Source organism: Scyliorhinus torazame, chromosome X (assembly GCF_047496885.1).
Source record: "Scyliorhinus torazame isolate Kashiwa2021f chromosome X, sScyTor2.1, whole genome shotgun sequence".
NCBI lineage: Eukaryota > Metazoa > Chordata > Chondrichthyes > Carcharhiniformes > Scyliorhinidae > Scyliorhinus > Scyliorhinus torazame.
In genome coordinates this window covers 4,327,796-4,354,685 of record NC_092738.1, presented here as the reverse complement: position 1 = coordinate 4,354,685, position 26,890 = coordinate 4,327,796, and the positions used below count along the sequence as shown (strand labels likewise).

The 26,890-nt window shown below is 54.4% G+C and overlaps 1 protein-coding gene across 5 annotated transcripts in view; it reads right to left on the bottom strand.

Annotated features, from left to right (window-relative positions):
* Positions 1-26,890, bottom strand: part of rnf41 (ring finger protein 41) — an 84,990-nt gene that overhangs the window by 5,564 nt on the left and 52,536 nt on the right. For 4 of the 5 annotated variants that reach the window (XM_072493640.1, XM_072493642.1, XM_072493639.1 and 1 more), the window contains 4 exons: positions 9,779-9,897; positions 7,042-7,313; positions 2,992-3,127; positions 1,140-1,243 (listed from right to left, as the gene is read on the bottom strand). In XM_072493640.1, coding sequence (XP_072349741.1) covers positions 1,140-1,243; positions 2,992-3,127; positions 7,042-7,313; positions 9,779-9,868 — 602 coding nt within the window. In that variant the 5' untranslated portion in view covers positions 9,869-9,897. Of the gene's footprint in view, positions 1-1,139; positions 1,244-2,991; positions 3,128-7,041; positions 7,314-9,778; positions 9,898-10,342; positions 10,592-26,890 lie in introns of those variants that run through there. The other variant, XM_072493641.1, reaches the window with a different exon arrangement.

Below are 26,890 nucleotides of genomic sequence, written 5' to 3'. Positions count from 1 at the left end.
GCCAACATTATTAGAAAGACTGCTCCCGAATTAATAGATTAGCAGCTTTCAAAGGCTTCAGGACATCCCGAAGCACTTTACTGCCAATGAAACACACAGTTACTGTTGTAATATAGGAAATGCAGCAGCCAATTTGCGCACAGCAAGCTCCCATAAACAGCAATGTGATAATGAGCAGTTTTTGTTTTCAAGTGATGCTAGTTGAGGAGTCAACATTGATGCCAGGATATGGGGGAAAGAACTCCCCACTGCTGCTTCAAATAACACCATGGGATCTTTTTACCCACTTGAGGGGGCATGGTTGAACATTTCATCCAAAAGGTGGCACCTCCCAACAGTTCCACACTCCCTCAGTGTTGGGAGTGTTGGCCTAGATTTTGAGCTAAAGTCTCTGCAAATGGAAACGTCTGTATTTATATAGAGCCTTGTGACCTCAAGGTTGTCCCTAAAGCACTTTTTAAACGTATATTGAAGGATTTTTGAAGCGTAGTTACTGTTGCAACATGGGAAATGCAGCCACCAATTTGCGCGCAGACAGGAATGCGATAATGACTAGATAATCCTTTTCTGAGATGTCGACGGAGGGGAAAATATGGGAGTGGACATCAGGGCAACCCCCCCCCCCCCGTTCTTCTTTAAAATAGTATAGCTGGACCTCATGTGCACCTAGGTGGGCAGATGGAGCCTCAGTACTACATTGGAAAGCTTTGACTTCTTGCTACCCACTGAGCCAACACCCAAGATGTTTTTGGAACGTTTAGTGAATGGTCAAATTTGTGATCAAATTTACACAATGACAGGCCAACACTGGACTCCCACCTCAGTACTGAATTTAAAGAATGGACCCATGTCTGAATAGAGCCCTGCTTCAGTATCTTAATTTAGCCAACATTTAAATATTTGAAATTGTAAAATTCTTTAGAATTTAAGGGTGCAGCTACAGAGCAAAAGTATATTTATGAAATTAACTTGAAGACTATTACCAGCTTACAAAGCGTGGGCAGCTCATATTTCTCATCCATCTCCCAGCAGGAGACTGCACAGCAGCGGAGACCTGGAAAGAAGACTGTCTCCCTACTTAAATCACAGACTGGTGCAAGGCAGGAGGTAAAAGGACAAGAAACTGAATGGAAACGTACTCTAGGATCTCATTGTACTCAATGGTTTCCTCCAGGTTCTGTAGGTTTGGGTTTGCACTGCGGATAGCCCTCATGTACGCTTTCAAAAGTTGAATGTCTCGTTTCTGCAAAGTAAGGAAAACACACACACACACCAGTCATCATCAATGATCGTCAATAATCTGTCTTTTCTCAGATGCTGACGGACCTGCTGGGTGTTGCCAGCTCTTTATTTTAATTTTCTTCAGGAGACATATTTTCATTAAGGAAAATGGCCCAAAATGCCACGGAACATTGTCTCCATGGTTAGAAGCACACAAAAATCGAGGCCATTCAGTCCAACTGGCATATGCTGGTGTTAAGGCTCTACACCAGCCGCCTCCCACCTTACTTCACCTAACTGCTCCCGCGCCCCCCCCCCAAATCAGCTTATCCCTCTATTCCTTTCTCCAGCAGACCTCCAGCTTTTGTCCCTTGTGACCATGTGGATTTGCAAGCAATGCGACTGCCCTCACAATCAGGAGCTTGGTACCCTTCACTAGTCCAGGAGTGTCAAGGAAAATTAGAAAAACCATAGCGCCTGCCAAATTGGAGTGAGAACCTGGGACCTACCAAGTCTGTTGACGTCAGTATTACATGGGGTTCTACCCATCATAGGACACACAAATTTTCCTATCGGTCAACTGGTGTGGTTACACAAAGAACCTATCCCATAGTCTTCAAAATATCAGACCATTTACTACATCCTGAGCCCACTAATTTTAATGGGTGCATGTGTGCAATGAGATGGCCAGCATAGCAAAGCGCACGATAAGAATGTTGGATACAATCAAAAGTGTTTATAAAAAGTGAAAACAAGGTGTACAAGAAACATGGATAAATGGAAACAGATTTCAAGATTCCTTTCAGTTGGAAAAGAGGCATTAAAATGTGACTTGTGGGAATGAAATTTAGTTTTATGTGCGTGATTAATGGTTCCCTCACAATCGAGATGCTGCATAAAAGACTCATAGGAGCATGTCACTTGCTGCAAAGCGCAAATTGCTTTTGACACTCCGCTCTGCACACTTGCTGACTCCCTCAGCCAGAGAGAAACCATATAAAAAAACAACTGGCTATTAACACATTTGAACAGCTTTCCTGTAGAATTCCCAATGACCCACACACCTCCCTAGAAGAAACTTGCTCGGATTTGCTCTCGTGTCTGATTGCGTCCTGACTGTGTTTGCGCTACAGGTTTAGCGCTGGCATGAAATGCAATAGCCTCGCACAGATGCCCCAGTTGCAGTGGAAATGCAAACTTAATCTGGACTCCTCTCAAGCCAGAATTCATCTCCGCACAGTTAAGTGCAGGCGGCAATTGTGAGCCCCACAGAGCTAGAGGTCAGCAGTTTATGCTTCAATCTTTGACATACCAGAGTACAAGTCCTTCAGCAAACAACCCAAAACACCTCAAGAGCACCACATTTTGGGGTGATTGCATTTAACAAAAAATACACAAATATATTTCTCAATACAATATCACAAGTGAGTAAGCACAGCCGTTCCTGCCAAAAATAATGAGAGCATCTACCATTCCATCACTCCCAGCATACATTAGCTATCTGGCGTTTCAGCCAACATAAGCAATGTGCGTTTTTAAAGGTGAACCTTTAAGTTGTGAGGCCCATACTTTAAAAAAAGGGATGATTGCTTTTCCGGGAGCAGGGGAATGAATGGAGTGGGAAGGTTGAAGGAAAGTAGGAAGACATTTCCACCACTACATGGTTAACAGTTAACAATATAGGTAACCAATATGGAAAATCCAAACCTTTACTGCCCCGGGGGTAATGTTCTGCTAGCCTTTCTGGGTCACCTGCCAGCAAGCACCCACCTGCTCTGCCAGCTGATGTTTATGCTCTGCTGAAGCTTTCTCCAGCTCGGCAATCTTCCCCTGTTGTTGAAGCACCACAGTGCGAAGGTGTTTGGTACAGTTGTGGTTTGGTAGCTCATCTTTGGGCATTTCTAATCTGAAAGGAAAGAGGATAGAGATAAAATAGCAAAACAGTAGAAACCCTCCCTCGAGCATTACTGGAAGAGTAAATTTTCCAATTGGCATCATTTGTCATTTTAAATTTGTCCAAGAATGAAATACCTTGCATTTAAAAAACATGAGGATTCCCCAAGGCATTGACAGATTGAAGTCATTACGCGGTGATACCCTGTACGAATGACCAGTTTTTGTTGTGGATTGAGAGATGACAGTTGACTAGGAAGACAAGTAATCTCCTCATCTCTTCTTTGAACAGTGCAGTGAAACCTCTGGATATCTGAATAGGTAAGCAGCACCTCTGACCATGCAGCACTCCCACTGAAGGATCATCCTAAAATACGTGCCACGGTCCATGAGATGGGCCTGAACCTCTGACCTTCTGTCTCAGCAGCAAATGCTATCGCTGAGCAAAAGTCAAAACACGCCAGTGGATTAAGCATTCGTACCAAAACAGCACCGAGCAGAACATGTACCCTTCACATAAACGTTTCATTTTCAATCGCCTGAGGGAGATTGGAGAGGAATTTCGAATGTCCCCACCCCTTTTGCCCGTGGATTTTTTCTATACTTTTTTGCCTCTCCTGGAAGATTACATAATTGTGTGTGTGTGTGTGGGGGGGGGGGGGGGGGGGGGGGGGGGGGGGGGGGGGGGGGGGGGGGGGTGGGTGGCTTTAGCCATGATGATGATCCAGCTATTGTACTTTATGGCAGGATTGAAGCTTGTACGTTATGAATTTTGTTACTAACCTCCACTCGTTGCATTTTGCTGAAGAAATTACCCTGCTCTTAAAAATCAGTAGCTGTGGACAGGAGTTGTTTAATATGTGTGGAGACTCGGTTTAAACAGACCATTTACTGCGTAAAGCGATTCTGTTGTCCTGCCTACAGCTCAGTAGCTGAATTTCTCCCTGTGAGCTAAATTTCCATGGAGGTTGTAATGTCGAGTTAGGCTAAATCACCGTAGCTGGGAGAGATTGCATCTTAACAAGATGTAGCAAATTTAAGAACAAGAGACAGGTGGCCCAGTGTGTGTGTGTGTGTGTGTGTGTGTGTGTGCGTGGAGGGTTTTTGCATTGAGAAAATAAATGTATGGGGTATAAAAAAAGGGTTTACGGTGAAGGAGAAATATGGAGCAGTGCAGCAAGGCAAAGGTCCACACACAGGCACACACACGGCCATCTGTAAGTTTGCTACATCTTGTTACAATCCCGCCCAGCTACAATTATTTAATCACACATTTTCCCTCGTTTTAGTTGTGAAGAGTCAGACTCGAGCATTGTTTTCTCTCCCTACAGATGCTGCCAGACCTGCTGAGCTTTTCCCAGCGTTTTGGTTTCTGTTTTAGATTCCAGCATCCACAGTATTTTGCTTATTCTAGGTTAAATCTCTGGGGCCACGTTATTCTGGTGCGCAGGTTAAGCCGCACACAGCGAGTGACAGCAGGAGCAAACCATCGTCACGTACTTATTCAAAACATTAACCCAAAGAAGGAAGCCCTGGTCTCGCCAACAAGGCCAAACTGAGCAAACGTTTTGCATTCGTTTAGTGAATTTGATGGCAAAACATTTTTTTAAAAATATGTATTTGCATGCCAATACTATTACCGTAGTTTCTCAAGAACACATCAGCAAAAGGAAATAACTATGCCAGCTAAAAAAGGTTTCATGATGGCCACACTGGATCCAACCAAGCAGCTGAAGACGCTTCAGAGAATTGCTCTCTGGATTTTATCCCATCATCCTTTTCATTTCAAAGTTGCCCTTACTCTCCAAATGACCAGGTATCATCAATCAAGAAGTCAACAGGATTTGCAGTCCCTGCTACTGAAGAAAGGGTGCATGAGAACACGGGTCCCACTCCCGACGCACAAATTCTCAACCCTTTCAATGTCCAGCTCATTGCTCATGGCCACTTTCATTAAATCAGCACGGCCAAGATAAGCATTTGGTGTTGTGGAGAAGGGGACACATCTTCCATGACAGTGTGTAAGCAGATTGCAATGCTAAATTAACATGTAGAAATGAGCTGGCCCTGGCATTTTTATTTCCTCCTTGTGCCTGGCACAAGAAGAGCATTCCACCAATTGGTAAAAGTGGCCTCTGACTGGCTGGGTGGATTGTGAAGGGGAGGAAGGAGAGCATTCCTCCCATTTCAGCACCCAGTCATCACCCCACCAGATTGTTTTTTTTAAATTTAGAGTACCCAATTCATTTTTCCCCAATTAAGGGGCAATTTATCGCAGTCAATCCACCTAGCCTGCACATCTTTGGGAGGTGGGGGGTGAGACCCACGCAGACATGGAGAGAATGTGCAAACTCCACACGGACAGTGACCCAGAGCCGGGATCAAACCTGGGACCTCGGCGCCGTGAGGCAGCAGTGCTAACCACTGTGCTGCCCCATCCCACCAGAGTTAACATCCACCCAGAAGAAGGGGATAAAGGCCCATTAAATCACAAGACAAAAAAGTGTCAAAAATTGTCAGTTGTCCTTCCCAATTCCCAAGAAATTACTGGGCATCTTACATTCAAGTGACCATTCATAGAATTTACAGTGAAGGAGGCCGTTCCACCCATCGTGTCTGCACCGACCCTTGGAAAGAGCACCCTACTTAAGCCCACGTCCCCATCCTCTCCCCATAACCCAGTAACCCCACCTAACCTTTTTTTGGGGGGACACGAAGGGCAATTTAGCATGGCCAATTCACCTAACCTGCACATCTTTGGACTGTGGTAGAACCCTCAAGAGTATTGAAAGTCAGAGAGATCTAGGTGTACAGGTCCACAGGTCATTGAAAGGGGCAACACAGGTGGAGAAGGTAGTCAAGAAGGCATACGGCATGCTTGCCTTCATTGGCTGGGGCATTGAGTATAAGAATTGGCAAGTCATGTTGCAGCTGTATAGAACCTTAGTTAGGCCACACTTGGAGTATAGTGTTCAATTCTGGTCGCCACACTGCCAGAAGGATGTGGAGGCTTTAGAGAGGGTGCAGAGGAGATTTACCAGGATGTTGCCTGGTATGGAGGGCATTAGCTATGAGGAGCGGTTGAATAAACTCGGTTTATTCTCACTGGAACAACGGAGGTTGGGGGCGACCTGATAGAGGTCTACAAAATTATGAGGGGCATAGACAGAGTGGATAGTCAAGAGGTTTTTCCCCAGGGTAGAGGGGTCAATTACTAGGGGGCATAGGTTTAAGGTGAGAGGGGCAAGGTTTAGAGTAGATGTACGAGGCAAGTTTTTTTACATGGGGGGGTAGTGGGTGCCTGGAACTCGCTACCGGAGGAGGTGGTGGAAGCAGGGACGATAGTGACATTTAAGGGGCATCTTGACAAATACATGAATAGAGGGATACGGACCCAGGAAGTGTAGAAGATTGTAGTTTAGTCGGGCAGCATGGTCGGCACTGGCTTGGAGGGCCGAAGGGCCTGTTCCTGTGCTGTACATTTATTTGTTCTTTGTTGTTCTTTGAAATCGGAGCACCCGGAGGAAACCCACGCAGACACAGGGAGAACGTGCAGACTCCACACAGATAGTGACCTGGGACCCTGGCGCTGTGAAGCCACAGTGCTAACCATTGTACTATCGTGCAGTCCACAGTTCTTCAAGCTTGAGCCAGAGTACCCCAGTGTCTAAATCCTCCGCTCTGCCATCCCTTTGCCAAAAGACCAGCATGGCTACTGGTAGCACCTCACCACTGCCGTGGCCAAGACGGACAAACTCAGCACAAGTCAGAGATCAGAGCTGACACCTTCTTGAGGCACATTGCTCCGTATCAACACTAGATTCTAAATTTATTCACCCAAATTTAAAAAAAAACATATATGAGCACCGGAACAGGGGTCTGAAGGTTTGACTGTGCTGCATCGGTGAAAGTAGTTGAGAAACTCACCCGCATCCCTGCTCACACGTCACAGGTCGCTTTGGATTGTGCTCGCAATCGTTAAGGTGAGAGGTCAACTGGTCAAGCCGCACCACAGCCGTGCAGCCGTAGCTGGCGTTGTCGCAGGTGATCTGCAGTTTGGACAGCATGTTCCGCATGATGCGGGGGACAGGTCGAAGGTGGGCTAGGGTAACCACGCTGCGATCCACAGGGCAGGTCTGCTGCTGGGAGAACCACTGGGTGATGCAGGCATTGCAAAACGCATGCTCACAGTGTGGCGCCTAGGAGAGAGCAGAGGAGACGGCATATGAACCGACGAAAGAGAGAACAAATAAACAAGGCAGCACCAGTCATCTGGAAATCCAATTTGCGGTGACCCAATTTAAGCGCACTCCGGCTCTATTCAATAAAAGCAGAAATGCTTCCACAACCATACATGGCTATAAATCCAGATGTAATCAAGAAATGGATAGATTGCCAAGATCAGAATGCTGCCACCCCTACAATCTTCCTCAGTAAGTATGGAGATGTACACTGGCCAGAGGTGAAGTTCCTTTAATCAAATTCAAGGTTAAAAAAAAAAAACATCTGCGGCATTGTCAAGTTGCCAATTTTTATGATGCAGCTCGTATCAAAGTACCATTCGGAGCTCACAGTTGCTCCCGTAATCTTCTTTAAAGCTGCCTCATCAAATCTATCATGCATCTCTCTTTATTGGGATTAAACGAAGCTAGTGGATCTGTACCAATTTGAAAATTACAGTTACACAGGACCACAGTGGGGTGGGGAAATGGGGAAACCACAAAGACTACGAGGAGACTTCAGAGATGAGGCCCAATCGCCTCTTCACAATGTTGTTTGCAAAACAGCATTTATCCAGTTCAGAAGATTGGATGAACCCTCCATCAATCAGTTTAAAAACACATCAACTCTTTGCCTCCCCTTCTTGGCTCCTATCTGTATCCTGGAACGGAGACACAAAAGCACAAAACTATCAAGGTTCTCACCCAGGAACATTACAAGGCTTCCTCGCTGTGAACAAAGGGTAGTTTTGTACCTTTCTTCTTCTTCACTCTGTCTGAGATACACTCAGCTCTAATACATTAATATTGTGCTCTCAAAACGGTACTCGTCTCTCAGGTTCATGTCCTTCATTCCCATCTGGCTGCAATTCTTGGAATCCAAATAATGCTGCTACTAATTGGTCACGGTACCGTATGGTTCCTGCCACTAATTCTTCTCCTCTCTCAGGTCGGTGCATGCCATTCATTTGAAATGGCGACATATCGCCAAGCCATTATACATCACCACAATTCCATAAATAGAAAGCTTGTTGTGTGCAATAATTAGCAAGTCTAGCATTACAGTGCCAATTCACAAGGCAGAAGATTCAGGGGGCAATTCCAAAATGTTGCTGCCAATGCTCATTTCAATGCCACTCATTCTCTTCCCCCCCCCCACCCTCCCCAAAACTAATTTATTAAATAAAGGACATAAAATTCCCCTAGTTGCCTCCAAAAGTCACACAAAATCGGGCCTCTACATTAGTCAATAAGAGGTGCACACTTACCACAATCCACTAAAGCAGTGGAGAGGGCAGGAAATTAGCAGACGAGAGAGAGTGCTTCTCTACAAACATACTGTAGACCGAGATTGAAATCATACAATTCATAATAGAAGAAATAGACGGAGTAGGCGAGGCTCGCAAGGGAGTATCAGTCAGCTATTTGAGAACAAGGAGAGCTGCAGTACAGCTGATCCCAGCCGTAGTCTCATGCAACAAATGTACACTGCTACCAGGAGGTGAAGAAACTGGAAGCAAGAACTCTAATCTACTGCCCCCTCCCCAACTAAAGGGGAGGGACAAAACATGGCACCCCTGCTATTGCCCGAGCCAAGAACAGGGATCAAATCAGAGATCGTGGCCAGCATGGCTCATTCACCCACTGAATAACCCATCGAAAGGAGCCCTACTAATTCTGCCTCCAACGGATCTCACTACATTCAGTAAGCACTTATACACATCACCACCCACAACTGGCCATGGTTGCAGTGGAGAAGCTGGACTGTATTATCCAGAAGTGTCCAGTTCGGTGCTTAAAAAGTTAATCTCACTTTTCTCCCCTCAGATGCTGACCAAACTATTGTGCATTTGAGCATTGGCAATTCTTCTATTGTCTCCTCCACTCCACCCCCAAGTCGTTCACCCCCCAGTCCGTTTATTACACAGGACCTTGGGAGCTCAAGGGTCACTTGAATCACAAAGCCATGATTTCTATTTAAAACTTCAGAGAGATTATATATGGCTCTGCAACGTAGGAAGCATTCATTCCATTAATCTCCTGACCATGCAGATTTCTGACGCAGCACAGCTGCAGTCATTCCAACCCTGCACCAATAGATCCCAAGGAGATCTGATGGACAGCACGTCCCCGTTTGCAGCCCAAACTCCTTTTAATACCCTTTACCCTGAACCCAACATTAGAAATACAAGGAGGATTTCAGATAACATGGTCAGGTGAGCTAGTGTGAACAACGCTCGAGTCATGGCCACTGCAAACCGCTCACTATTTCCCCCCCTTTAAAATCAATGCGCTTGCACGATCAGGCATAGCTTGTGATGCCCCCCCACAGTCGAATAGTTTGCAGATTGAAAAAAAGATTTGGCCGCATTGGGCACCAAGATCATTTGAGATCCCTCGACACAACCCAATTCCACCTCAACCATCCCAAATAGTTTACTCACTTGTACAGGCTCTTCCAAAACCCAACTACAAATCGGACAAATCAAATCTTCATCCACCTCGCCCTGAAACCGATTGACGTCGTACCCCATGGCTCATACTGCAACAGGCTTAGTAGTTTCTGGTAAAAGAAAAAAAAAAAATCATTACATTAGTTTGCGATAAATTCCATTGCTTGGTATAAATGGACTATAAAATTCACTTTAAAAAAAATGCAAAAGCTTCTCTTACAAACAATAAAGCACGTCAAAACTTATAAATTTGGTGTTTGTTTTCTCCTTGGGACAGTCTGAACTGACTTAAAAGCAAACCCAAGAGAATTAATGATTCTAACTGGATCATACATAGTAACTTCAAACACATTTGCCACATTGCACCCACCCAGCCTTCAACCTTCAACACACCCAGTTCCAAACACATCATTTTGCTCGTTCTGTGTTTCTCCTCTCCACCCCCACCAAAAGAAGTCTCGCTCGGATTTCTTTTCCACCACCAACACCCTGAGCAGCCCCATCGTTCCTGATACTTTGTCGTGAATATTTAAGCTGCCGTCAGAAATTTCTTACCATTTCAGTCAATTCTCCTGGAGACACAATGAGCGTTCAAATACGAGGCTCCTTTCAAAATTGAAACTTGCAGCCATGAAACAACTCCAGTGTCAATGCTAATCTTTCCAGTCAAACAGAAGAGGATTGAGGATAATGGTCACAGAACGCAGCTTTAAATGTATCACAGCAGCAAACCGCATAACAGTGCGCATCCATTATTTTAATAGCATCAGATGTCCTGAGCTGGAAGCAAGCCAACATATGGAGATTAATTTGGACAAGCTTTTCCCAGCTCTGCAGCAACAACTTAGAACCTCGCCTCTCCAATTCTCTTCCACAATTAAAAGCTCCACTTAAACACAGAGGAGATAGCAATAACTGCAGGGTAAATACTTCTCCTCGAAGTATAAAAGGAAAACTATGACCAAAAAAAAAAATCACCATGTGTCACCTCCTCTCTGGCTGTACTTGGAAAGCCCATCAGAAAAGCATTAACGGGCAGCACGGTGGCACAGTGGTTAGCATTGCTGCCTATGGCACTGAGGTCCCAGGTTCGAATCCCGGCCCTGGGTCACTGTCCGTGTGGAGTTTGCACATTCTCCCCGTGTTTGCCCTGGAACACTGTGGTGACTGTCCCTTTAAGGGCAACACAGCAGAGTAAGGGTCACCTAGTATGGTGGACCAATCGGGACTGAGAGTGGGTAATCACCCCAGAGGGTGGAGTCCTCTCCTGTCAGAAGGCATGTAGGGACCTACCAGCAGTTGTGGGGCTGCTGACCGCTGTACGGTTTTCCTTCTGAATAAATAGCTTGTGTGTTTCCAACAAAGTTATTACAGACACCCACCTGGAACATGGCACTGTGGGTGTCCCCACACCACATGGCACTGTGGGTGTACCCACACCGCATGGCACTGCAGCGATTCATGGCTGTGGCTCACCATTATGCAGTTCACTGTTACATTCTCACGTGGGGATGGACAATAAATACTGACCAACAACGCGAGAATGGATTAATTTGGAGTGACAGTTGGCTCAGGGTAGCAACTTCAATAGAAAAGCATCTAACTTTGGGTGAAAACAGGATGAAGCCCATCGATAATGCTTCTTATAATTCAAGGCCTTTTCGCTGTTCATTTTTTTAAAAAAGTAAGGTTGCGAAAGGAGGGGAATTGTTTAGGTGGAAAAAAAACAATAGGGTCAAGGAGCAGGTCCCAAATCCATACCAGCCATCCAGCCCCCCCTCCCCCGCCCAGCCCCCCCCACTCCCCCGCCCAGCCCCCCCCCCCACTCCCCCGCCCAGCCCCCCCCCCCACTCCCCCGCCCAGCCCCCCCCCCCACTCCCCCGCCCAGCCCCCCCCCCCACTCCCCCGCCCAGCTCCCCCGCCCAGCCCCCCCCGCCCAGCCCCCCCCCCACTCCCCCGCCCAGCCCCCCCCCCCACTCCCCCGCCCAGCCCCCCCCCCCCACTCCCCCGCCCAGCCCCCCCCCCCCCACTCCCCCGCCCAGCCCCCCCCCCCACTCCCCCGCCCAGCCCCCCCCCCACTCCCCGCCCAGCCCCCCCCCCACTCCCCCGCCCAGCCCCCCCCCACTCCTCCGCCCAGCCCCCCCCCACTCCTCCGCCCAGCCCCCCCCCACTCCTCCGCCCAGCCCCCCCCCCACTCCTCCGCCCAGCCCCCCCCCACTCCTCCGCCCAGCCCCCCCCACTCCTCCGCCCAGCCCCCCCCTCCACTCCTCCGCCCAGCCCCCCCCTCCACTCCTCCGCCCAGCCCCCCCCTCCACTCCTCCGCCCAGCCCCCCCCCCACTCCTCCGCCCAGCCCCCCCCCCACTCCTCCGCCCAGCGCCCCCCCCTGCGCCCAGCCCCCCCACTCCTCCGCCCAGCCCCCCCCCTCCTGCGCCCAGCCCCCCCACTCCTCCGCTCAGCCCCCCGCCCCCCCGCCAGCCCCCCACTCCTCCACCCAGCAACTAGCACCCCGCTCCCCTGCCCAGCCGCCCGTCCAGCATCCCGCCCCCCGCCCAGCAACCAGCACCCCACTCCTCCACCAGCAACCAGTTCCCCCGCCCAGCACCCCACTCCCCCACCCAGCAACCAGCACCCCGCTCGCCCAGCACCCCACTCCCCTGCCCGGCAACCAGCTCCCGTCCAGACACCCGCCCAGCACCCCACTCCCCTGCCCAGCAACCTGCTCCCCCAGCACCCCACTTCCCCGCCCAGCCGTCCGCCCAGCACCCCACTCCCCTGCCCAGCAACCCCGCTCCCCCGCCCAGCCGTCCACCCCGCTCCCCCGCCCAGCCGTCCACCCAGCACCCCACTCCCCGCCCAGCAACCAGCACCCCTGCCCAGCAACCAGCACCCCGCTCCCCCGCCCACCCAGCACCCCACTCCCCCGCCCAGCAACCAGCACCCCTGCCCAGCAACCAGCACCCGGCTCCCCCGCCCAGCCGTCCACCCAGCACCCTACTCCCCGCCCAGCAAACCAGCACCCTGCTTCCCCTGCCCAGCCATCCGCCCAGGATCCTACTTCCCCACCCAGCAACCAGCACCCCTGCCCAGCACCCCACTCCCCACGCCCAACAACCAGAACCCCGCCCAGCACCCCACTCCCCCGCCCAGCCACCCACTCCCCACCCAGCAACCAGCACCCCACTCCCCCGCCCAGCCACCCACTCCCCACCCAGCAACCAGCACCCCGCTCCCCCCGCCCAGCCGTCCACCCCGCTCCCCCGCCCAGCCGTCCACCCAGCACCCCACTCCCCCGCCCAGCAACCAGCACCCTGCTTCCCCTGCCCAGCCATCCGCCCAGGATCCTACTTCCCCACCCAGCAACCAGCACCCCTGCCCAGCACCCCACTCCCCACGCCCAACAACCAGAACCCCGCCCAGCACCCCACTCCCCCGCCCAGCCACCCACTCCCCACCCAGCAACCAGCACCCCACTCCCCGCCCAGCCACCCACTCCCCACCCAGCAACCAGCACCCCGCTCCCCCGCCCAGCCGTCCACCCCGCTCCCCCGCCCAGCCGTCCACCCAGCACCCCACTCCCCCGCCAGCAACCAGCACCCCTGCCCAGCAACCATCACCCCGCTCCCCCGCCCACCCAGCACCCCACTCCCCGCCCAGCAACCAGCACCCCTGCCCAGCAACCAGCACCCCGCTCCCCCGCCCAGCCGTCCACCCAGCACCCCACTCCCCTGCCCAGCAACCAGCACCCCGCTCCCCGCCCACCCAGCACCCCACTCCCCCGCCCAGCAACCAGCACCCCTGCCCAGCAACCAGCACCCCGCTCCCCCGCCCAGCCGTCCACCCAGCACCCTACTCCCCCGCCCAGCCGTCCACCCAGCACCCTACTCCCCCGCCCAGCAACCAGCACCCTGCTCCCCTGCCCAGCCATCCGCCCAGGATCCTACTTCCCCCACCCAGCAACCAGCACCCCTGCCCAGCACCCCACTCCCCACGCCAAACAACCAGAACCCCGCCCAGCACCCCACTCCCCACGCCCAGCAACCAGAACCCCGCCCAGCACCCCACTCCCCCGCCCAGCCACCCACTCCCCACCCAGCAACCAGCACCCCACTCCCCCGCCCAGCACCCCACTCCCTACCCAGCACCCCGCTCCCCGCCCAGCACCCCACTCCCTACCCAGCACCCCGTTCCCCCGCCCAGCCGTGCGCCCAGCACCCTACTCCCCCGCCCGCCCAGCAACCCCCACGCCCAGCAACCAGCACCCCACTACCCCGTCCAGCCACCCGCCCAGCACCCTACTCCCTTGCCCAGCAACCAGCTCCCCATCCAGCCACCCACCCAGCACCCCACTCCCCTGCCCAGCAACCCACTCCCCCAGCACCCCACTTCCCCGCCCAGCAACCAGCACCCCACTCCGCCGCCCAGCAACCCACTCCCCAGCACCCCACTCCCCCGCCCAGCAACCAGCTCCCCGTCCAGCCGCCCGCCCAGCACCCAGCTCCCCCGTCCAGCCAACCAGCACCCCGCTCAGCACCCCGCTCCCCACTCCCCCTCCCCCTCCCAGCAACCAGCGCCCCCGTCCAGCCGCCGCCCAGCACCCAGCTCCCCCGTCCAGCCAACCAGCACCCCGCTCAGCACCCGCTCCCCACTCCCCCTCCCCCTCCCAGCAACCAGCGCCCCCGTCCAGGCCGCCCGCCCAGCACCCAGCTCCCCCGTCCAGCCAACCAGCACCCCGCTCAGCACCCCGCTCCCCACTCCCCCTCCCCCGCCCAGCAACCAGCTCCCCCGTCCAGCCAACCACCACCCCGCTCCCCGTCCAGCCGCCCGCCCAGCACCCTACTCCCCCTCCCAGCAACCCCGTCCAGCCAACCACCACCCCGCTCCCCCAACCAGCCGCCCGCCCAGCGCCCCGCTCCCCCGCCCAGCACCTCGCTCCGCCCGCCCAGCACCCCGCCCAGCATCCCCCATCCAGCCACCTGCCCAGCGCCCCGCACCCCCCAGCACCCGGCTCACCCCGCCCAGCCAACCAGCAACCGGCTCCCCCCGCCCAGCCAACCAGCACCCGGCTCCCCCCGCCCTGCCAACCAGCACCCGCTCACCCCACCCAGCCAACCAGCACCCGGCTCCCCCCACCCAGCCAACCAGCACCCGGCTCCCCCCACCCAGCCAACCAGCACCCCGCTCCCCCCACCCAGCCAACCAGCACCTGGCTCCCCCCGCCCAGCCAACCAGCACCCGGCTCCCCCGCCCAGCCAACCAGCACCCAGCTCCCCGCCCTGCCAACCAGCTCCCCATCCAGCCACCCGCCCAGCACCCCGCTCCCCCACACCCCCGCCCAGCAACCAGCACCCCACTCCCCCGCCCAGCAACCAGCACCCCACTCCCCCGCCCAGCAACCAGCTCCCCACTCCCCCGCCCAGCAACCAGCTCCCCACTCCCCCGCCCAGCAACCAGCTCCCCACTCCCCCGCCCAGCCGTCACCCAGCACCCCACTCCCCGCCCAACCACCCGCCCAGCACCCCACTCCCACGCCTAGCCGGCCGCCCGCCCAGCACCCCACTGCCCCGCCCCCTACTCAGCAACCAGCTCCCCGTCCAGCCACCCGCCCAGCACCCCGCTCCCCGGCCCAGCAGCCAGCACCCCGCTCCCCCGCCCAGCAACCAGCTCCCCCGCCCAGCAACCAGCACCCCGCTCCCCCGCCCAGCAACCAGCACCCCACTCCCCACTACCCCACCCAGCACCCCACTCCCCCGCCCAGCAACCAGCACCCCTGCCCAGCAACCAGCACCCCGCTCCACCGCCCAGCCGTCCACCCAGCACCCCACTCCCCTGCCCAGCAACCAGCTCCCCCGCCCACCCAGCACCCCCACTCCTCCGCCCAGCAACCAGCACCCCGCTCCCCAGCCCAGCGCCCTACTACCCCACCCAGCACCCTACTCCCCCGCCCAGCAACCAGCTCCCCGTCCAGCCACCCGCCCAGCACCCCGCTCCTCTGCCCAGCAACCCGCTCCCCCAGGACCCCACTTCCCCGCCCAGCAACCAGCTCCCCCGTCCCCCCGTCCAGCAACCAACCACCACCCCACCCAGCCGCCCGCCCAACACCCCGCTCAGCACCCCGCCCAGCAACCAGCACCCCGCCCGGCAACCAGCAGCCCGCTCCCCCACCCAGCACCCCGCTCAACAACCAGCACCCTGCTCCCCCGCCCGCCCAACACCCCGCTCAGCACCCCGCCCAGCAACCAGCACCCCGCTCAGCACCCCGCTCCCCCGCCCAGCAACCCGCTCAACAACCAGCACCCCGCTCCCCCAGCACCCTACTCCCCCTCCAGCCACCCGCCCAGCACCCTACGCCCCCGCCCAGCAACCAGCTCCCTCTTTCAGCCAAACCATCATCCTGCTCCCCCAACCAGCCGCCCGCCCAGCGCCCCGCTCCCCCCCCGGCCAGCCAACCAGCACCTCGCTCCTCCCCTGCCCAGCCAACCAGCACCCCACTCTCTCCCCCCCCCCCGCCCAGCCAACCAGCACCCCGCTCTCCCCCCCCCGCCCAGCCAACCAGCACCCCGCTTCCCCCCCCCCCCCGCCCAGCCAACCAGCACCCCGCTCCTCCCTGCCCAGCCAACCAGCACCCCGCTCCTCCCCTGCCCAGCCAACCAGCACCCCGCTCCCCCCCCGCCCAGCCAACCAGCACCCGCTCTCCCCCCCCCCCCCGCCCAGCCAACCAGCACCCCGCTCCCCCCCCCCCGCCCAGCCAACCAGCACCCCGCTCTCCCCCCCCCGCCCAGCCAACCAGCACCCCGCTTCCCCCCCCCCCCCCGCCCAGCCAACCAGCACCCCGCTCCTCCCCTGCCCAGCCAACCAGCACCCCGCTCCCCCCCCCGCCCAGCCAACCAGCACCCCGCTCCCCCCGCCCAGCCAACCAGCACCCCGCTCCCCCCCCCCCCCCCGCCCAGCCAACCAGCACCCCGCTCCCCCCCCGCCCAGCCAACCAGCACCCCGCTCCCCCCCCCCCGCCCAGCCAACCAGCACCCCGCTCCGCCCGCCCTGCCGTCCGCCCAGCACCCCGCTCCCCCCCCCGCCAACCAGCACCCCGCTCCCCCCCCCCTGCCCCGCCAACCAGCACCCCGCTCCCCCCCCCCCTGCCCCGCCAACCAGCACCCCGCTCCCCCCCTCGCCCCGCCAACCAGCACCCCGCTCCCCCGCCCCGCCAACCAGCACCCCGCTCCCCCCCCCCGCCAACCAGCACCCCGCTCCCCCCCCGCCCAGCCAACCAGCACCACGCTCCCCACCCCCCCACCCAGCAGTCCGCCCAGCACCCCGCTCACCCCCGCCCAGCAACCAGCACCACGCTCCCACTCCCCCACCCAGCAACCCGCTCCCCCGCCCAGCCGTCCGCCCAGCACCCTACTCCCCCGCCCAGCAACCAGCACCCCGCTCCCCCGCCCGCCCAGCACCCTACTCCCCTGCCCAACAACCAGCTCCCCGTCCAGCCACCCGCCCAGCATCCCGCTCCTCTGGCCCGCAACCCGCGCCCCCAGCCAGCACCCCGCTCCCCCACCCAGCCGTCTGCCCAGCACCCCGCTCAGCAACCAGGCAACCACCACCCTGCCCAGCCTTCCGCCCAGCACCCCACTCCCCCGCCAACAACCACCCCGCCCAGCAACCAGCTCCCCCAGCACCCCGCTCGTCTGCCCAGCAACCAGGCAACCACCACCCTGCCCAGCCGTCCGCCCAGCACCCCACTCCCCTGCCAACAACCACCCCGCCCACTGCCCTCTCAGCCCCCCCACTCCCCCACCCAGCAACCCGCTCCCCCAGCACCCCACTTTCCCGCCCAGCAGCCAGCACCCCGCTCCCCCGCACAGAAACCAGCCAACCACCACCCCGTCCAGCCGCCCGCCCAGCCCCCCACTCCCCTACTCCCCTGCCCAGCACCCCCACTCCCGTCCAGCCACCCGCCCAGCACCCTACTCCCACGCCCAGCACCCTACTCCCCCGCCCAGAAACCAGCCAACCACCACCCCGCCAGCACCCCACTCCCCCGCCCAGAAACCAGCCAACCACCACCCCGCCAGCCCCCCCACTCCCCCGCCCAGCCCCCCCACTCCCCCGCCCAGCCCCCCCACTCCCCCGCCCAGCAACCAGCACCCCGCTCCCCCGTCCAGCAACCAGCACCCCGGCTCCCCCGTCCAGCACCCTACTCCCAGTAACCAGCTCCCCCGTCCAGCCAACCACCACCCCGCTCCCCCACCAGCCGCCCGCTCAACGCCCTGCTCCCCCCGTCCAGCGCCCCGCTCCTCCCCACCCAGCCAACCAGCGCCCCGCTCCTCCCCACCCAGCCAACCAGCGCCCCGCTCCTCCCCACCCAGCCAACCAGCGCCCCGCTCCCCCGCCCAGCCACCACCCTACTCCCCCATCCAGCAGGAGTCCAAGTTGCTGTAACAACAATGTATACTCTTACATGTAGATTGTAGTCTGGCGTTTGGACAGTGTGTGTACAGGCTCCAACCTCTTTCCTCATGTGGCTTGACCAGGAATCTCTGCCACTCTCACCGCCTGCATGTGTTGGAAGGATTTGCAGGTGGATGGCCTTGGCAACCAAGTCCCAGAGTGGGACTTGGAACCGGAAGCTTCTGGCACAGAGGCAGGGAGACTACCCAGTTTGGTCCAAAGCCTCCTTGTATTCATTCCTCTCATCGCCAATCATTTCCTTCTCGTTGGTTCACTGCACTTTGCCAACATTGGCTTCTTCACCACTCTGTGAGCTGACCTATGTAGCGGGTAACATAATGATAGCACACTTGGATCATTGGTGCTGCTGTAGGTAGATCAGAGTCAACGTAGGTGAGTAAGCACAAGGGGGTCAGGTGAATAAGTAAAGATACGGCCAGTAGTAGTGTTTCGGATGACCTGAAGTTTATGGAAAAGCATTGGGCGGTTGGAATAATTGAGACTTGCCTCAAGAGATGGATGTTGTCTCCACAACTGGCAGCAGACACATTTCTTTCTGGGCGAGATGGTCGAGCAAGCTCCTTACCCTGAAGCATAGACATCTGTCAGAAATTAAAAGAGCCCTCCACCCATACTTGGTGTGGAGTACACATGACTCCAGCCTCCCACAATAGGAGTCCTATTGTGGTGTGGGTACAAATAGCAAGCAGTTCAGCTGTACAAACAAACCATGCGAGGAGAATGAAAGATGTGACAGGCAACTAATGCAGCCATAGCCACACTCGGAGGACCAATTAAAATACAAAGTGTTTGGGCCGAGACATCAACAAAATGTCCTGGGCCTGAACCAGACCAAGTTTCAATTTCACATCTCGTCTGAAAGATGTCACCTTTAGCAACGCAGAATACATATCAATACATTAATTACTCGCAGACAGCTCACTGTGCCAACCAGCACCAAAACCAAAACTAGCCCAGGTGGTTTTATTTGAAACTTTAATGCCCAAAGTGGAAAACATTGAACACAACATATTCATCAGAAGCACATTTAGTTTGACACCACACATGCTTACAACAGGGGCATGAACTCCCCTGCACCATCTAGCTCAGAGAAAAGATTTGGTCAACAGAATAAGCGCATTTTTACACCCCACCGCACCCGCGTGTTACACCCCACCGCACCCGCGTGTTACACCCCACCGCACCCGCGTGTTACACCCCACCGCACCCGCAGTTAATCTCTCAGCACAGCCTGCCATTCGGCCCATCATTGTGCCAGCTTTTGAAAGAGCCCATTGTAACCCCATCCCCATTTCACCACACATATCCCTGCAAATCTCCCCCCACCTTTTCAAATGTTTCTCCAATTCCCACTTTAGAATCTGCTTCCACGGCCCTTTCAGGCATTCCCGATAACAACTCGCTGGGTTTAAAAATTAATACTCCTCTCTCGCCCCACCCCGATCCCTCTCTGCTTCTTTTGCCAATTCGGTGTGCTCTGCTTACTGGCCTTCCCACCACTGGAAACGGTTTCTCCCCCTCTTACTACGCTTCTGTTATATCCCTCCTTTAATCTCGGCCATAAGGAGAACATGACCAGCTTCTACAGTCTTGCCACTTCTCTCCCGGTCCATCCCACTTCTCTGCTAACTGGGAACTGAGAGAAAAGCTACAGGTAACAGTGTCAAACACCTCGTGCGCCCCCCACCCACCAACATTTGGCATCGATAGGAGTTGACAGCTTAGCAACTGGTAAACATCCTTCTCAGTAACTAGGCAACACATTAAAAGACAATCACCTCATGTCCATCCCACGAAGAGGCACACAAAAGGAAAGAACGTTTAAAACTCAAAGATATAAACAGCTGGCATGATTCACACAAGTGGAAAATAAGAGACTGAACAAGTTTGGCAGCTAGCACGCAGCGTTCTCAAAAAGACTGTCCACTCCCACACTCCAAGCGTCGGCTCTTCCCCCTCAGCCCAAAATATTCCATTCTCTTCCCACAAAGTTAATAGGAGCCCAATTCCAACTTTCCAAAATCAAGAGCTGTACGAGGAGAGGGAAAAACGATCATACTAAAGGGTCTGAGGCACCCAATTTTTCTTTGGAACCTGTACAAGTTTGTATCGCTGTACGTTAGGCCGTCTAAAGTAGCAGACACAGCAAAGATAACATGCAATGCTTCCGGAACCATCTCACTTGCATGCATGCCAAAATTACCAACATTCTTGTAAAAATAGAAGCTATATTTTCATAAGTGGAAATCCACAGATTCTGGAATAATCCCAGCAGATTGTAGAGTGGCCCCACTATTTAAAAAAGGAGGACAAACCTAACCCCTCTATTTAAAAAGAGAATTACAGACCGCCAACAGCAGTAATAGGGAAAATGCTAGATTGTATTATAAAGGACGTGATAACAGAGCACCGAAAATATCAACGGGATTAGACAAAGTCAACATGGATTTATGACAGAAGAAATCATGTTTGACAACCTTCTGGAGTTTTTGAGGATGTAACTAGCAGAATAGATACGGCAAATGTGTGGACAACTGCGTGCCAAAGAGAGCAGTACGTGCGTTCCCCAACCGGAAACCATGGCTCAATCGCGAGATTGACTCCCTACTGAAGGACAGATCTGAGGCGTTCAAGGCAGACGATCCTGACCTATACAAGAAATCCAGGTACGACCTCCGCAAAGCCATCCGAGATGCCAAGAGAGAATATCAAACCAAGCTAGAGTCACAGACAGACTCTCGGCGGTAGTGGCAAGGACTAAACAACATAACGGGCTACAAAGCGAAGCTGAACAGTATCTCTGGCAGCAGCGCACCCCTCCCCGATGAACTCAATGCATTCTATGCTCGGTTCGAGCAGGTAACCAACAATCCGCTGTCGAGTGCCCCAGCAGCCCATAATTCACCCATACCCATCATCACAGCTTCCGAAGTCAGATTGGCCTTCCTGAAAGTGAACCCTCGGAAGGCGACGGGCCCCGGACGGGATCCCTGGTCGTGCACTCAGAGCCTGCGCGGACCAGCTGGCAGAGGTATTCACGGACATCTTTAACCTGTCCCCTACTCCACTCAGAGGTCCCCACATGCTTCAAGAAGACCACCATCATCATACCGGTACCAAAGAAGAACCAGGCAACGTGCCTCAATGACTACAGACCAGTGGCCCTGACTTCAGTCGTAATGAAGTGCTTCGAGAGGTTGATCATGAAGCGCATCACCTCCATACTGCCAGGAACGCCTTGATCCACTGCAATTCGCATACCGCTGCAACCGGTCCACATCAGACGCCATTTCCCTGGCCCTACACTCATCCCTAGAGCATCTCGAAAACAAGGACTCCTACATCAGACTCCTATTTATGGACTACAGCTCCGCCTTCAACATCATAATCCCAGCCAAGCTCATATCAAAGCTCCAAAACCTAGGACTTGGCTCCCCACTCTGTAACTGGATCCTCGATTTTCTGACCAACAGACCACAATCAGTAAGAATGAACAACAACACCTCTTCCACAATAGTCCTCAACACCGGGGCCCCGCAAGGCTGCGTACTTAGCCCCCTACTTTACTCCCTGTACACACACGACTGCGTGGCAAAAACTTGGTTCCAACTCCATCTACAAGTTTGCTGACGATACGACCATAGTGGCCGGATCTCGAATAACGACGAGTCAGAATTCAGGCGGGAGATAGAGAACCTAGTGGAGTGGTGCAGCGACAATCCCTCCCTCAATGCCAGCAAAACTAAAGAGCTGGTCATTGCCTTCAGGAAGCAAAGTACTGTACACACCCCTGTCAGCATCACGGGGCCGAGGTGGAGATGGTGAGCAGTTTCAAATTCCTAGGGGTGCACATCTCCAAAAATCTGTCCTGGTCCACCCACGTCGACGCCACCACCAAGAAAGCACAACAGCGCCTATACTTCCTCAGGAAACGAAGGAAATTCGGCATGTCCACATTGACTCTTACCAACTTTTACAGATGCACCATAGAAAGCATCCTATCGGGCTGCATCACAGCCTGGTATGGCAACTGCTCGGCCCAGGACCGCAAGAAACTTCAGAGAGTCGTGAACACCGCCCAGTCCATCACACGACCTGCCTCCCATCCATTGACTCCATCTACACCTCCCGCTGCCTGGGGAAAACAGGCAGCATAATCAAAGATCCCTCCCACCCGGCTTACTCACTCTTCCAACTTCTTCCATCGGGCAGGAGATACAGAAGTCGGAGAACACGCACGAACAGACTCAAAAACAGCTTCTTCCCCACTGTCACCAGACTCCTAAATGACCCTCTTCTGGACTGACCTCATTAACACTACACCCTGTATGCTTCATCCAATGCCAGTGCTTATGTAGTTACATTGTATATGTTGTGGTTGCCCGGTTCTGTATTCTTCCCATGTATTTAATGATCGGTTGAGCTGCTCGCAGAAAAATACTTTTCACTGCCCCTCGGTACACGTGACAAACAAATCCAAATCCAGGATGTGGTTTATTTGGATTTTAGCTTTTGCAGAAAACTTTGATAAAGTCAAGAGGATAGTGGGCAAAATTAAATCGCATGGATTGGGGTAATATATTGGCATGGATTGAGAATTAGTTAGCCATCAGGAAGAAAGAAAACCAAAAAGAGGGCGAATAAATGGATCTTTTCAGAGTGGCAGGCGGTGACAAGTGGGGACCCGCAGGGATCAATGCTCGGGCCCTAACTATTTACAATATAGATCAATGATTCGGATGAGGGTACCAAATATAATATTTCCAAGGTTGCTGACGACACAAAACTAGGTGGGAAGGGGAGTGGTGGGGATGATATTCAGAGGCTTTAATGCGATTTAGACAAGTTGAGTGAGTGGGCAAATACATGGTAGGTGCAATATAACATAGGTGCAATATAACATGGATAAGTGTGAAGTTATCTACTTTGGTAGGAAAATAAGAACGGCAGAGAATTATTTAAATGGCGAGAGATGGGAAAATGTTGACGTACAAAGAGACCTGGGTGTCCTTGTACACCAATCACTGAAAGCAAGCATGCAAGTGCAGCGAGGCAAATGGTATGTTGGCCTTCATTGCGAGAGGATTAGAGTACAGGAGCAGGGATGTCTGACTGCAGCTGTACAGGGCCTTGGTGAGACCACACTTGGAGTAGCGTGTGCAGATTTGGTCTTTTTATCCAAGAAAGGATATACTTGTCATAAACTGAGTGCAGTGCAACAGAAAGTTCACCAGACCGAATCCTGGGATGGCAGGATTGTCATACGATGATTGGGTTGACATTTGTTTTATTCATTTACTGGATGTGGGTGTCACTGGTTAGGCCAGCATTTATTGCTCATCCCGAGATGCCCTTCAGAAGGGTGGCAAGTTGCTTTCTTGAACCTCTGCAGTCCTTCAGGTGTAGGTACACCCACTGTGCTGTTCGGGAAGGAGTTCCAGGATTTTGCCCCAGCGACAGCGATATATTCCAAGTCAGGATGGTGAGTGACTTGGGGTTCCCAGATCTCTGCTGCTCTTGTCCTTAGAGATGGTAGTGGTCGTGGGTTTGGAAGGTGCGACTCAGGAACTTTGGTGAGTTACTGCAGTGCATCTTGTAGATGGTACACACGGCTGCCACTGTGCGTTGGTGGAGGGTTTGAATGTGTGGGGAAGGAGGAGCAATCAAGCGGACTGCTTTCTCCTGGGTGGTGTCGAGCTTCTGTAGTGTTGTGGGAGCTGCACTCATCCAGGCAAGTGGAGAGTATTCCATCACACTCCTGACTTGTGCCTTGTAGGTGGTAGACAGGCTTTTGGGGGGGGGGGGGGGGGGGGGGGGGGGGGGGGGGGGGGGTGGGGGTCAGGAGGAGAGTTACTCGCAGCAGGATTCCCAGCCATTGACCTGCCCTGGTAGCCACATATTTAAAAAACAAATTTAGAGTACCCAATTCATTTTTTTTTCCCCCAATTATGGGCCAATTTAACATGGCCAATCTACCTACCCTGCACATCTTTGGGTTGTGGGGGCAAAACCCACGCAAACATGGGAGAATGTGCAAACTCCACCTGGACAGTGACCCAGAGCCGGGATCGAACCTGGGACCTCGGCGCCGTGAGGCAGCAATGTGGGACAATGAGAACAACACACTGTGCCACTGTGCTGCCCTGTAGCCACAGTATCAATGTAGCTAGTCCAGTTCAGTTTCTGACCAATGGTAACCCCCAGGATGTTGATAGTGGGGGATTCAGCAATGGTAATGCCATTGAATGTCAAGGGGCGGTGGTTAGATTCTCTCTTGTAGGAGATGGTCATTGCCTGCACTTGTGTGGCACGAATGTAACTTGTCAGCCCAAGCCTGGATGTTGCCCAGGCCTTGTTGCATTTTGACAGGGACTGCTTCATTGAGGAGTCGTGAATGGTGCTGAACATTGTGTAGTCATCCACAAACATCCCCACTTCTGACCTTATGGTGAAAGGAAGGTCATTGATGAAGCAGCTGAAGATGGTTGGGCCGAGGACACTGTCCTGAGGAACTCCTGCAGTGATGTTCTGGAGCTGAGATGATTGACCTCCAACCACCACAACCATCTTCCTTTGTGCCGGGTACGACTCCAACCAGCGGAGAGTTTCCCCCCCGATTCCCATTGGCTCCAGTTTAGCTCGGGCTCCTTGATTCCATACTCGGTCAAATGCTGCCTTGATGTCAGGGCAGTCACTCTCACCTCACCTCGCCTCACGCGTGTTCTCAGAGCATTCAGCTCTGTTGTCCATGTTTGAACCAAGGCTATAATGCGGTCAGGAGCTGAGTGACCTGGCAGAACCCAAACTGAGTGTCCGTGAGCAGGATATTGCTGAGTAAGTGCCGCATGATAGCTCTGTTGATGACTCCTTCCATCACTTTGCTGATGGAGAGTAAATGGGCAGTAATTGGCTGGGTTGGATTTGTCCTGTTTTTTGTGTACAGGACACACCTGGGCAATTTTCCACATTGCCGGGTAGATGCCAATGTTGCAGCTGTACTGGAACAGCTTGGCTAGGGGTGCGGCAAGTTCTGGGGCACAAGTCTTCAGTACTATTGTCAGGACCCATGGCCTTTGCAGTATCCAGTACCTTCAGCCGTTTCTTGATATCACGTGGGGTGAATCGAATTGGCTGAAGACTGACATCTGTGATGCTGGGGACCTCCGGAGGAGACCGAGACGGGTCATCCACTCGGCACTTCTGGCTGAGGATTGTTGCGAATGCCTCAGCCTGGTCTTTTACACACGGGCTGGGCTCCTCCATCATTGAGGATGGGGGTATTTGTGGAGCCTCCTCCTCCAGTGAGTTGTTTAATTGCCCACCACCATTCACGGCTGGATGTGGCAGGACTCCAGAGCTTAGATCAGATGCGTTGATTGTGGAGTGGTTTAGCTCTGTCTATTACTTGCTGCTTATGCTGTTTGGTACACAAGCACTCATGTGTTGTAGCTTCACCAGGTTGACACCTCAGTATGATTGGTGTTGTTCCTGGCATGCTCTCCTGCAGTCTTCATTGAACCAGGGGTGATCCCCTGGCTTGGCGGTATTGGTAGAGTGGGAGATATCCCGGGCCATGAGGCTACAGATTGCAGTTGAATACAATTCTGCTGCTGATGGCCCACAGCACCTCATGGATGCAGTCTTGAGTTACTAGATCTTTCAAAGTCTATTCCATTTAGCACGGTGGTAGTGCCACACAACATGGCCTGTACTCCATAAGACATAGGTGCAGAATTAGGCCACTCGGCCCATCGAGTCTGCTCCGCCATTCAATCATGGCTGATATTTTCTCATCCCCATTCTCCTGCCTTCTCCCCTTAACCCCTCATCCCCTTATTAATCAAGAACCTATCTATCTCTGTCTTAAAGACGCTCAGTGATTTGGCCTCCACAAAAGTGTTCCACAGATTCGCCACCCTCTGGCTGAAGAAATTCCTCCTCATCTCTGTTTTAAAGGATCGTCCCTTCAGTCTGAGATGGTGTCCTCTGCTTCTAGTTTCTCCTACAAGTGGAAACATCCTCTCCACGTCCACTCTATCCAGGCCTCGCAGTATTGTGTAAGTTTCAATAAGATCCCCCCTCATCCTTCTAAACTCCAACAAGTACAGACCCAGAGTCCTCAAACGTTCCTTGTACGACAAGTTCTTCATTCCAGGGATCGTTCTTGTGAACCTCCCTCTGGACCCTTTCCAAGGCCCCAGCACACCCTTCCTTAGATACTGGGGCCCAAAAACTGCTCACAATACTCCAAATGGGGTCTGACCAGAGCCTTATACAGCCTCAGAAGTACATCCCTGGTCTTGTATTCTAGCCCTCTCGACATGAATGCTAACACTGCATTTGCCTTCCTAACTGCTGACTGAACCTGAGCATTCTTCTAAACTCACCTCAGTTTAGAAGAATGGGAGGGGATCTAATTGAAATATATAGAATTCTGACAGGGTTGGATGCAGAGATGGTGGGCGCGATTCTCCACTCCCACGCCGGTTGGGAGAATCGCCTGGGCCGCCAAAATTTCCGGGGACGCCGGTCCGACGCCCTCCCGCGATTCTCCCAAGCGGCGGGAACTGCCCAGTCGAGTTTCGCGGGGCCGCAGGCCGGAGAATCGCCGGAGACACCGAAAATGGCGATTCTCT